At 46.3% G+C, this 13530-nt stretch overlaps 1 protein-coding gene across 2 annotated transcripts in view; it reads right to left on the bottom strand.

The window, feature by feature from the left end:
- Positions 1 to 13530, bottom strand: part of DRD3 (dopamine receptor D3) — a 61364-nt gene that overhangs the window by 25538 nt on the left and 22296 nt on the right. For both annotated transcript variants that reach the window (XM_086405744.1, XM_086405733.1), the window contains one exon: positions 12598 to 12710. In XM_086405744.1, coding sequence (XP_086261870.1) covers positions 12598 to 12710 — 113 coding nt within the window. The remainder of the gene's footprint in view (positions 1 to 12597; positions 12711 to 13530) is intronic.

Raw genomic sequence — 13530 nt, 5'->3', positions numbered from 1 at the left:
TTTCCATATCATTTGCTCACCCATTCATTTAACATTTCATTCATCCAGCATTTATTGGGTTCTTTACTATTATCCAGGCCTTATTCTGGAAATACCAAGAATTGGAAATGGGACAATGGTCTCTTTCCTTATTGAGCTTGGAGGTAAGTGAAGTGGATGGATGAAAAAAATGTTAATATAAAATGAAAACTATTATGAAAGAATTAAGCTGGGTGACATGTTTAAGGGTAGCTGCTGCTGCTAAGTCATTTCAGTTGTGTCCAACTCTGTGTGACCCCATAGACGGCAGTCCACCAGGCTCCCCCGTCCCTGGGATTCTCCAGGCAAGAACACCGGAGTGGGTTGCCATTTCCTTCTCCAATGCATGAAAGTGAAAAGTGAAAGTGAAGTTGCTCAGTCGTGTCCGACTCTTTGCAACCCCATGGACTGCAGCCCACCAGGCTCCTCCATCCATGGAATTTTCCAGGCAAGAGTACTGAAGTGGGGTGCCATTGCCTTCTCCGGTTTAAGGGTAGAGGAGGATGTAAAGAAGGGGCAAGCTGACACAAGATGGGAGGAAATGAGTGGGGTGAGAGGGAGCCAGCCTTGAGGGAAGGTAGGAGAAGAGCATTTTAGGCAGAAGGACAGCAGGTCCTGTAAATTTATGCACTGTAGTAACTTCCCTATTTATCCATGCACTTCTGCCACCTTCTCTCTGTGATGGCCACAGCCTCCTGGCTGGTTTCCTGTGCCAGGTTCCAAAATAGATTTCGTTATGTCTTCCCCACCCCATGGTCCCTCAGCTGACAACTGTCTAAGATAGGCAGAATTCCAAGATGGCACCCAAGGTTCATGCACTGTAGAACGAGCAGAACTCCTGTGATTAGACTACAAATCAACAGATTGCGTCAACCAAAAGGGAGATGATTCTGGGTGGCTGGGCCTAATCAGGTGAGCCCTTAAAAGGAACTCAGGACTTCCTGAATAAGAGAGAGTCAAAGCATGAGAAATTATCCTCCTGGCCTTGAAGAGGCAACTTGCCACGTTTGGGAAAAGATCATTTGGCGGGGAACAGCATGAGGCCTTCAGGAGCTGAGAACAGCCCCTGGCTGACAACCACTAAGAAAGTGGGAACCTCCATCTTATAACTGCAAGCAACTGAGTTCTACTGACTACCTGAATACATTTGAAAGATGAAAACACAAGTCAGCCTATACCCATTTTCAGCCTCGTGAGACCCTGAGCAGAGAACCTACCTACACCGTGCAGACTTTTGACCTGTGAGATAAAAAATGGATATAGTTAAAGTCACTACATTTGTGATAATTTGTTACATGGCAACAGAAAACAAATACAGTGTCAATACTAAGCCTTCCCCAGCATGACCCCAACTTGTCTTGCCAATTTGACTTCCCATTGGTCCCTGACACTTACTTATAACTCCAGCCACGTTAGCCATGTAACCCGTATTACTGATGGGTAATCTTCAATAGTCTGTTCAATCCATTATCCCTTTTCCTTCCCCAGGTAGCTCATATTTTCTCTCCTTTAATCTCAGATCAGCTCGCAGTAACCGTCCCAGTCCTTCCATTTTATGAAGACCTCTAACTCTAAATGCATAGTACTCTTCTGCCAGTCACACTGCTCTTCTGCAGGCAGTGTCTTGCCTCAGTAGTGAACTTACCTCATGGCTGGAGAGAGAGACTCCGTATGATTTAAGCTACTTAATGGCTCAGCTCATCATATTCCATATAGGTCCTTGCACAAGGCAAGTAGTAAGAAACTGTAGGCTGATTGCCTCATGGATCCTGTGGGTGTCCTTCCCCAAAAGAGGACAATTCTAATTCTATCCCAGCTCAAGGGATCTAATATATATAGCTGAGTCTACAAATGCTGAACATTTATTTACTATTGAATGGTTGATTTACAATGATGTGTTAATTTCAGGTGTATAGTAAAGTGATTTTTACAAATATATATATATATATATTTGTGTGTGTGTGACTGTGTGTGTGTGTGTGTGTGTGTGTGTGTATGGGCTTCCCAGGAGGCGCTAGTGGTAAAGAACCCACCTGCCAATGAAGGAGACTTAAGAGATGCATATTTGATCCCTGGCTTGGGAAGATCTTCTGGAGGAGGGCATGGCAACCCACTCCAGTATACTTGCCTGGAGAATTCCATGGACAGAGGAGCCTGGCTGGCTACAGTCCATAGGGTTGCAAAGAGTTGTTGGACACCACTGAAGCGACTTAACATGCACGCGCGTGCACACACACACACACTTTTTCAGATTCTTTTCCCATTAGGTTATTATAAAACGTTGAGCACAGGTTCCTGTGCTACATAGTAGGTCCTTGTGGTTTATCTATTTTATATATAGTAGTGTGTATTTGGAGAAGGCAATGGCACCCCACTCCAGTACTCTTGCCTAGAAAATCCCATGGACGGAGGGGCCTGGTGGGCTGCAGTCCATGGGGTCACGAAGAGTCAGTCAGACATGACTGAGCGACTTCACTTTCACTTTTCACTTTCACGCAATGGAGAAGGAAATGGCAACCCACTCCAGTGTTCTTGCCTGGAGAATCCCAGGGAGGGGGAGCCTGGTGGGCTGCCGTCTATGGGGTCGCACAGAGTCGGACACGACTGAAGCGACTTAGCAGCAGCAGCAGTAGCAGTGTGTATTTGCTGCTCCCAAATTCCTAATTTATCTTTCCCGCCCACCTTTCCCCTCTGGCAATCTTGTTTGTGTTCTATGTCTGTGAGTCTGTTTCTGTTTTGTAAATAAGTCCATTTGTATCATTTTTTAGATTCCACATACAAGCGATATCATATGATATTTGTCTTTCTCTGTCTGACTTAGTATGATAATCTCTAGGTCCATCTATGTTGCTGTAAATAACATTGTTTCATTCATTTTTATGACTGGGTAGCATTCCACTATGTGTATGTACCACAGCGTCTTTATCCATTCATCTGTTGATGGACACTTATCTAGGCTATTGTAAATAGCACATATGCTCAAATTTTCATTGTCCTCTCAGTATCCAGGGAACCTGGAGGCCAGATGCAGAGCAGGAACCCCCTTGTGCACCTCAAGGCTTGGGGCTGAGGAAGGACAGACCCTGAGCTGGGGAGGCGGGTGCAGTGCTCCTCAGTGCTCCAGCTGCCTGACTCATCTGCCTCTTGTGTATCTGGCCTTAGAGTTCATGTGTTAACATTTGTGTCCCCAAAGAGCCTTGCAAGTCAGCTCCAAGGGCGAAGATGGATGCAGACTCGATAGAACTCGGCCTCGGCACCCTGGCATGTGACAGAGGTGATTCTTTCTCAAGAAAGAGAAACAGAGCCCTTATTCAGTGAGGTCAAATTTAGATCCCACCACTAACTCCAAGGACGGCCCATGATGGCTCAGTTTCCTTCTCCTGATGCACATACACTAACCTTGAGTCCCTAACTTGGAGATGAAGGGGTGGGCAAATAGTGCCTGGCACTCCTCCGGGCTCTCACTCTGCTCAGGACTTCAGACTCTGCTGGGGCTTCAAGTCAAATACATCTACCGGGGCCTGGCCCTTAGCAGTGATCCCTTGAGGCACCTCAGAGGAGAGCCTGAGCCTTGAGTCCTGTAGCTGTCCTGGCTGAACACCTGCTGAGGGTCAGGAAGGAAAGGTAAGATGTACTTCCTGCCCTTCAGACCTGCAGCTGGACCCAGGCCTTTATTTACATAATTACCTTTGATGTAGAAGAACTGACCATCCCATTCATTCAGTGATATGCTGCTAAATGCTTAATAACTGGCTCTGCAGGTGAAAAAGAGCCTTAATTTATACCATTTGTCAATTTATGTGGTACAAGTACTCCCACTATTGTCCATTTCAAGTTACACCAATGGTTTAGTAACTGCCTCAAAAAGCTCCTAAAGTTTTGCCATCAGCTCTCACTGGCCATTATGAGCTGACTCCAAGCCCACCACTGATAGTTGCTCATTTTCCTAAATAGGCTTTAATGTTCAGCAACTTCTTGGAGGTCCCAATATATTCAATGAGTCAGTAAGCGTAGGGAGCACTATCACTGAATGATTACATGATGAAAACAACTTCCCAAAGCTAGTGGTGGCAGAGGCCAGGTCTCTTCTGGCTGCCTCGCTGCTTCTTCAGGGCATTGCAAGTCTCTGAGGCCTTGTGGGGACTCACAGGTGGTGCAGTGGTAAAGAATCTGCCTGCCAAGCAGGAGATGCGGGTTCAATCCCTGTGTCAGAAAGATCCCCTGGAGAAGTATACTTCCAGTATACTTGCCTGGAAATCCCATGGACAGTGGAGCCTAGTTAGCAGCCTCAGTCCACGGGGTTTCAAAAAGTTGGACACGTCTTAGTGACTGAGCACGCACGCACGAGGCCTTGTGGGGACAAGGGCTTCTTTAGGAAACATGGTATTGAAGGGTGCTTTGTACTTTGAGAGCAACCAGCTGCCTGGAACTGAGTTTCCCCAAGTAGCTTGATTCTATTAATTTCCTGCGGGTCCTGTTAAAATGCATATTTCAAGGCCACACCCTTGGATATTTGTTTCACTCCAGAAGTGCATATTTTTAACAAGCAAGTGTATCTTTTGATTAGACAAGCTGGAGAAAGTCTGCATTGGGGAACATTTCTGTGTCAAAAACTCCTGTGAACTTGGGTTAGAAGTGAGAGATGAGACTACGTCTTGCCACTGTTACATTAATATTTTTTCTTAATTTTAAAACATGATTAAACTTTTAGAATAAGTGACACCCCTCCGCCCCGCGGCGCCCCACCCCTCACCCCAATTTGCTTCCAGGGCTTTTCCTCCAGGAAGCTTGCCACAATGGGCTGAGACCCAGAGGCTGTTCCGGAATTGGCCACCGGAGGGCGCCGGAATGCAGCAAGAGCTCCGCCAGCGCGGCGGGGTGAGAAGTTCACGGCTCACCTGGGGGCTCTCCAGGCACCTTGGGGAGGTGGGGAGGGAAAGCTCGGGAGACCCCCCTGGTTCCTGCAGCCCTGCAGGGACCCCGAATTCCTATTCAAGCAGACTGCTTAGCCTCTGGTCTGCCCCCGAATCGATGGCAGATGACCGACCTTAGGCCAAGGCAGGGCTGGGCGTGGGCCCGTTGCCCTCCCCCGGCGCTTCCAGGTCCTCAGCCAAGTTCCAGTGCGCAGTGTGCGCTGTCTCGATTGCAGCGCGCCTGGCCAGGCCCCCTCCCTTTGACCTCTTGAGCTTTCTGGGTCCTTGCTGGCGTGGCGGGAACACTGGCGGCGTGCTCAGTGGTAAGTCAATGGGCATTGGAAAACAGGCTGATTAGCGACTGAATCCCACTTGGCCTGCGGCTGAACTGTGGGGCCACGGACCAGAGATACGACTTCGTTGAGACCCAATTTCCTCATGTGCACAGTGGGGATAATGTTTCCGCCCGATAAGGCTGTTTTGGGTATTGAATGAGATGATCTCTGTGAAGTTTTTTAGCACAATGCCCAGTACCTATTAAGCATTTGAAAAACAGTATTATTATTGTTGTCATTATTATTGTGCTAGCCCAGGGGATCTGTAACTGTTCATATCAATCAGTTTTCTGGGAGGTGGGTGTCTGCACCTTATTCCTGATTATCAAGGAACATTAAGTTTATTTATTTCTCAAACAAACAAGTATATAGCACTTTCTCCGAGTCAAACAGCGATTTGAAGTGCTCTACAAATATTAACTCATTTGTTCTTCATAACAACCCTTCTGCTATGATCCCCACTAAATGGAAGGGCACTGAGGCTCAGAGAGGTTAACTGACTTATTCAAGGTCACATTGCTATGAACTGGTAAAAAAAGTAAAAGTGTTAGTTGCTTAGTCATGTTGGACTCTTTGTGACCATAGCCCTCCAGGCTCCTCTGTCCATTGGATTCTCCTGGCAAGAATTGGGTTGGGTTGCCATGCCCTACTCCAGAGGATCTTCCCAACTAAGGGATCAAACCCTGGTCTCCTGCACGTCAGGGAAGCCTATGAAGTGGTAGAGCCAGGATTTCCAGCCAGGCAGCATGACTCAGAGCTGGGGGGCCCAGAGTGTGGCTAAGCCTCTGAGAAAGGCAGTGAGCTGGAGGAGAAAGAGGCTGCCTGGGTCTTTCCTCCTTTACCTACCAGCTGTGAGATCTGGGCAAGCTTACCTGCACAGTCTAGTCTTGACTCTTTACTTGCAGAATGCAGGTAATACACCTGCCTTGCTGGAGTGTTGTGAGGGTCAGCATAATGACAAGCTCTTGGTGCCTGGCCTATAGTACATGCTAAAGAAACGGTAGCTATTGGGTTGGCCAAAAAGTTCGTGTGATTTTTTCCTTAAGATGGTATGGAAAAATCTGAACGCACTTTTTGGCCAATGCAGTATTTCTATTGCTATTGGTTTTAGATCCACTCATGTTAGGATCAGCAGAGCGGTAGCCAGGTCACTGAAGACAAAGGAGATGTGCCTGATTTACTCCCAAGAAATGGCACCTAGAAAGCTGGGTGCCAGCCTGGCCAGAGGCCCCTGCCCTCCGATCCCGGTCCTCGCCTCCAACAATGAAGGGGCCACTCGTTGGCACAGACAGAGGGGTGATGTGTGAGTCAGAAAGTTCAGGTTCTAGGCTCAGAACTAAGAGGCTGTGGGACCCTGGTGAGCGTTGAGTTTAGCTCATTCCTGCACCAACAATTTAAGCTCTTACTGCCCCTCTGACTTTCAATTCTGTGACTGTGGTTCATGGGGTTGCCACTTTACTGAAGGTCTCAGGTCCTCACAGAATTCGACCTCGGCCTGGAGCCCTATTGACCGGTGGGAGGTGTGTGTGTGGGAACCGAGGAGGGTGCGTCCTGAGAACGCTGCAGCGGGGACGGCAGGAGGCTGGGCCGGGAGGGAGGGCCGGAGTCTGACTCCCCGCCTGGGTTTAATGAGCCCCCGAGCTCTGTGAGCGCTGCTTTTCACCACCTTTTATTTGGTCAGACAGGGGGCTCAATAAATCTTTAGTTCTGTGGACTCCCCTCGTGGAATTGTTGAAGGAGAAAGCTTTTTGCAAATGACTGGAAAGCCCGTTGCAAACATAAAGTGCTTATTTAGATGCAAACTAAAAAATCCAAGGTGCCTGTGACTCATCCGGTACCTATTGTGCTTGCTGCAAAGACGCGGAGGCTTGCCTGTGTGATGGGTGCCATTTGAGAGCCACTTAAAGAACTCCCTGGTGAATGAATTTGGTTGCATTATTCCCGGGATCCTTGCGGAGGACCCGCATTCTCACCGCTCGCTCGGATCTTGTCCTCCTCCTTTGACACTTTCTCAGCCCTCTCCCCGAGTTAGCTCTGACCCAGGGTGCAGCGGGAGGGGTTGGCCCACTGGGAGGCAAGGAGCCAAGGGAGGGGGGCTCTGGGGGTGGTGTTCACCCACTCTGCTTTTTAGAAAAGAAAAGGCAGCATTAATGCCAGCATCCAGAGCGATGCCTGAGAATCTAATGACAATGGTATTACTTGCTTTCAAAAACCCTTTTATCATTTCCTTTTCTTCTCTATCTCCTACTACCCTGTTATTACAGATCAGGGCTTCATGACCAAAAAATGCTGAATCCATTTGGTCAAGTTTGTCAGATGGGTGACTAGCATTGTGTGAAGACCAAAGGTCTGCATGAATGATTGCATTTTTAATGAATTGACCGGCTATTTGGCATCCCATGAACAGAATTTAATGCTGTGTACTGCAAACTGCTGTGAAGGATAATAGAGACAGCTTTTCCAAGGCCTATTTTCAGTCCTAGAAGAGGGAGGAAGCTACATTTTAAGGTTGGTGAGGGTTGGTTCCTTTAGACCTACAAGCCAAGAGGGGAGCATCCTTGTCCATTGGGGTCTAAGATGGGAACTTGTCCCTCAGGTTGTAGGTAGGTGAGTGCTGTGCATTCTGGGAATTCTTCCTGTATGAGACAGAAGCCAATTCAAAGTTTGCTCTTGTTGGTTGTGTCTTAAGTGGTGCAAGTAGAAGTGTGCGTTAAGCATGGCTGCTGCCAGCAAAATGGTGCTTTTGTGCAAGTTACAAAAAGATACCCTCTCCTGGCTGGTGAGTTGTAAAAAAGTACCCTCTCTTGGTCTACTCCAGGCTTGGGCGTGAAGCCCTGGCTGAATTCAGTTCCCACACTCCAGCCACAACCAGCACTGCCTCACCTGCCAGCCCCATGTGTGAAGGAGTGTGTGGTGGAGTGTGTAGTTCAGTTCAGTTCAGTCGCTCAGTTGTGTCTGACTCTTTGTGACTCCATGGACTGCAGCACGCCAGGCTTCCCTGTCCATCACCAACTCCCAGAGCTTACTCAAACTCATGTCCATCGAGTCAGTGATGCCATCCAACCATCTCATCCTCTGTTGTCCCCTTCTGCTCCCCGCTTCAATCTTTCCCAGCATCAGGGTCTTTTCAAATGAGTCAGTTCTCCATATCAGGTGGCCAAAGTATTGGGGTTTCAGCTTCAGCCTCAGTCTTTCCAGTGAATATTCAGGACTGATTTCCTTTAGGATGGACTGGTTGGATCTCCTTGCAATCCAAGGGACTTTCAAGAGTCTTCTCCAACATCACAGTTCAAAAGTATCAATTCTTTGGTGCTCAGCTTTTTTTATAGTCCAAATTTCACATTCATACATGACTACTGGAAAAACCATAGCCTTGACTAGATGGACTTTTGTTAGCAAAGGAATGTCTCTGCTTTTAAATATGCTGTTCACTTTGGTCATAGCTTTTCTTCCAAGGAGCAAGAGTCTTTTGATTTCATGGCTGCAGTCACCATCTGCAGTGATTTTGGAGCCCAAGAAAATAAAGTCTTGCACTGTTTCCATTGTTTCCCCATCTATTTGCCATGAAGTGATGGGACTGGATGTCATGATCTTAGTTTTCTGAAGGTTGAGTTTTAAGCTAACTTTTTCACTCTCCTCTTTATCTTTCATCAAGAGGCTCTTTAGTTCTTCTTCACTTTCTGCCATAAGAGTAGTGTCATCTGCATATCTGAAGTTATTGATACTTCTCCTGGCAATCTTGATTCCAGCTTGTGCTTCATCCAATCTAGCACTTCTCATGGTGTACTCTGCATAGAAGTTAAATAAGCATGGTGACAAGATACAGCCTTGATGTACTCCTTTTCCTATTTGGAACCAGTCTGTTGTTCCATGTCAGTTCTATCTGTTGCTTCTTGATCTGCATACAGATTTCTCAGGAGGTAGGTCAGGTGGTCTGGTATTCCCATCTCTTTCAGAATTTTCCATAGTTTGTTGTGATCCACACAGTCAAAGGCTTTGGTGTAGTCAATAAAACAGAAGTAGATGTTTTTCTAGAACTCTCTTGCTTTTTCAATGATCCAATGGATGTTGGCAATTTGATCTCTGGTTCCTCTGCCTTTTCTAAATCCAGCTTGAACATCTGGAAGTTCACAGTTCATGTACTGTTGAAGCCTGGTTTGGAGAATTTTGAACATTACTTTGCTAGCATGTGAGATGAATGCAATTGTGCAGTAGTTTGAGCATTCTTTGGCATTGCCTTTCTTTGGGATTGGAATGAAAACTGACTTTTTCCAGTCAGTCACTGCTGAGTTTTCCAAATTTGCCAGCATATTGAGTGCAACACTTTCACAACATCATCTTTTAGGATTTGAACTAGCTCAACTGGAATTCCATCACCTCCCTAACTTTGTTCATAGCGATGCTTCCTAAGGCCCACTTGACTTCACATTCCAGGAGTATATAGGCACACCCTCAAAGATAGGAGAGGGTAGGGTTGGAACTAGAAGGCTGGGAGGGGTAGGGTAGGGTTGGAACTAGAAGGCTAGAGGCCCAGAGCCTGTCCTAGAAGCTCTCTTTATGCAGCTCTTCCCTCACTCCTCCAAGGCTGATCTGATTCCATTCTCATGTCCTCTCTGAAGGTGCATATTTGTGGTGTACGCATTGGCTATCCTCAGGCAGGGATCCCTGGATCCAGTTTAATATTCCTTGTTCAAGGCTCTGAAATAAGTACAGCACTGACATTCATGGGTGATGAGGAGCTAGGATGGTATAATTGTTGGGTGGTGGAGGTAGTGATGTAGCAAACCAAACACAGTCCATTATTTCTGTAAATCATACATTTCTGCAAACATGTACTAAATGTCCAGCAATCACACGAAAGGCATAGATGCTATGGGAGGAATTCTGTTCTCAGAGAGCTAAAAATATTATAAAATCCCTAACAATCCTTTTACTTTTTAACAGCTTTTATCAAGATATAATTCACATACCACCCGATTCATCTAAGTATAAAATTAATTTGGGTTTTTTTGGTATGTTTACAGAGTTATACAACTGTTCCCCTTTATTTTTAACACATTCTTTAATGGTATTAGTTTTAGCATTATAGACACATTCTTTGATTTTCCTTCTCAGCATAGCTAGTCAAGTAATAAAAGTCAAGTGATACCAATCAAATGATAAAAGTCAAGACCATTGAGTTGGCTGGTTGGTTTGCAGTATCCTCAGAGGGTTGGGTTTTCACTGGTTACACACATGCAGGGAAGTTTACAGCAGAACTGTGGGTCATGCGAATGTCACACCTGGGCCGTGAGGAGGGCCTGCATCAGGATTCCTGCAAAAGGAGCCTGGCGAGGCCACAACATGTTTACAGAGGAAGCACCATGGGAGGTCAGGGATGACTGAATTAAGCTGTAGACAACTTGGAAGGGCTTCGCAGAAAAGGGGACTGGTGTGATCAGCCTTGGAGCATAAGAGGGCCAGAGGGCAACCCAGAAAGAGATGAGATTGCAAAGGTAGAGTGAGGCCATGTTGTGGAAACCTTTGAATCTTAGACTGTGAAGGTAACTTCCATTTTTATTCCTCAGGCCAAGGTGACTGAAGGGTTTTGAGTAGGGCAGTGGACATTTGGGCTCCAGTTCTTGGCGAATAATTCTGAGCATGGTTGAAGGGCCAATTAGGAAGCTGTGGGAGGTCATGGGAGCCTAAAAGAAGCAGGTGAGGTAAGAAAGGAAAGATGGGGCATATTTAGAAAACATTTCAGAGACAGAGTCTATAAGCACTGATTGTTTAGCTACATTGGTGTATGTAAACAAGGAGATGAGGAAGAGAAAGGAGCTGAACAAAATCCAAGATTCCAGAAGAATGATGTTGCCAATGAGAGATCATCAAGTCAAGATGGTTTGGTGCTTTGATGGTTTGGTTTTTAACATTTCGCCTCATAGGAGCCAGTGGTATATCCAGGTAGCAATGTGGTCTGGATATCAGATTAGAGGTGAGGTTGGAGATTTGAGGAGGCTTAGCACAAAGCCTGTGATTATTAACTTGGGAATCAGATAGACATGAATTCAAATCCTGGCACTGCTTCATACTAGCTGTGTGACTTGGGAAAACTTCTTCATTATTCCAAGAAGCTGGAAATGAAGCTAATAATATTACCTAAGGGTTATTGTATCACCACCTCGATGGACATGAGTTTGAGTTAACTCCGGGAGTTGGTGATGGACAGGGAAGCCTGGCATGCTGCAGTCTATGGGGTTGCAAAGAGTCGGACACAACTGAGCAGCTGAACTGACTGGCTGAAGGGTTGTTGTGAAAACAAAATGGGTTAAGGTTTTGACATGCCTTAGCACAATGTGGTAAATTCTCAGTAGAAGGCAGATTTTACTTGGGGTCAAGTGTTGAAGTTATGGAGTGGATGGATAAAATTCTGGGAGAAAGAGTGTAGGAAGAAAAGAGGTAGACAGGAAGTAGGAAAAGGGGAGATGGAGGCGCTTGACCGGCCACAGAGGCCACAGGCTGGAAAGCGACCTTTTCCCAGGGTGCTCCGCAGCTCTGGAGATGTCCATGGGAGCCATGACAAATCTGACTCAGGATGGAGGAAGGGACAGAGGAGAGGAAACATGAAAAGAAGGGAAGAGAGGCGCAGAGCACCCCAGAGCTGGGGCAGGACACGCTTAGGGCTAGAAAGTGATGCCATTCTGATGGAATACACACAGGCTCGGGTCAAAATCACAGAAGTCCACTCCAGCGACCAAAAGACAATTCTAAAACACATCATTCTTGTTTTTCTTAAATTCTATGAGGGAAATACATATTTAACAAACAGGTCATGGCCACAGTTTCTGCAGTTACCTTTCTCCTTCATCCACTCCTCTCTCTGTCCTCACAGATACTCCCAAACTTTTCTCTCTCCTCTCTGTCTTTTGTCCCTGGCCCTGTTGTCTCCCTCCCTTTACCAAAAACAAACAAAATAGCAGCAGGAACATTTTCTCCTAATCTCACCTCCCTATCTCTCTGCTTTCTCCCTACAAAGTTAAGATTCATGAAAGCCTCAAGGATGGTGGAAAAGTAAAACCAGAATCCTCCTTGGGGATCTGCGGTAAAGGAAAATTTCCAGAATAGTTATTTCTCTTCTATCACAGGAGTTTCATCTCACCTACAAACCATCGTTTAAAAGAAAAAGAGAGAAAAGAAAATGTCCCATGTTAAGCTGCACTCACAATGACCCCCGTGCCCTAGATGCCGAGCCTGTGCCTTCAACACAGCAAGGGCAGCTTCCCTAGGTGGGGTCCCTCACCACCTGACCTAGTCACCTCTCTCCTAAGCCTGGAAGGAAAGCCCAGCCTTACCTGTCGATGCTGATGGCACAGAGGTTCAGGATGCTGGCTGTGCACATCATGACATCCAGGGTGACGAAAACATCGCAGCAAACTCGGCTGAAATTCCAGACCCCACCTGTCACCTGGGCATCAGAGACAAGGATGTTAGTGTTTCCTCCCAACAAAGGGACAGCAACCCAATCGACTCTACTGCCTTCCCTGGGCTGTCCTGAACAGACGGAGACATGTCATCTCTGTGGGTACCACCTCATCACCAAGGGTAGGCAGACCTTGAGTGAATGTCAGGGTGCCTAAGATTGCTTGCCTGAGAAAGGTCAAATTGGCGGAATGTCAGTACTGAAATGGATCTTCTGAATCAAATATTCCAGCATTTCTCAAAGTGCAGTCCTCAGTGGGGTGCTCATTAAAGACGTAGATTTCTGAACCCTTTCCTGGACCAACTGAGTCACAGTGTCTGGATCTAGGGCCCATGAATCATCTTTTTAAAATGAACACTCCCCACCCATCACACCAAGGTTTGTGAATCACTGATCTGTTTCAACTAGAGTCTCTTGATGAAAGTGAAAGAGGAGAGTGAAAAAGTTGGCTTAAAACTCAACATTGAAAAAATGAAGATCATGGCAACTAGTCCCATCACTTCATGGGAAATAGATGGGGAAACAGTGGAAACAGTGTTAGACTTTATTTTTTAGGGCTCCAAAATCACTGTAGATGGTGACTGCAGCCATGAAATTAACAGACTCTTGCTCCTTGGAAGAAAAGCTATGACCAATTGAATAGCATATTAAAAAGCAGAGACATTACTTTGCCAACAAAGGTCCATCTAGTCAAGGCTATGGTTTTTCCAGTGTCATGTATGGATGTGAGAGTTGGACTATGAAGAAAGCTGAGTGCCAAAGAATTGATACTTTTGAACTGTGGTGTTGGAGAAGACTCTTGAGA

This window comes from Bos grunniens, chromosome 1, assembly GCF_055505025.1.
Source record: "Bos grunniens cultivar Pamir isolate PY7600 chromosome 1, Bosgru_T2T1.0, whole genome shotgun sequence".
Taxonomy (NCBI): Eukaryota; Metazoa; Chordata; class Mammalia; order Artiodactyla; family Bovidae; genus Bos; species Bos grunniens.
This window is presented reverse-complemented; position numbering and strand designations above follow the sequence as displayed.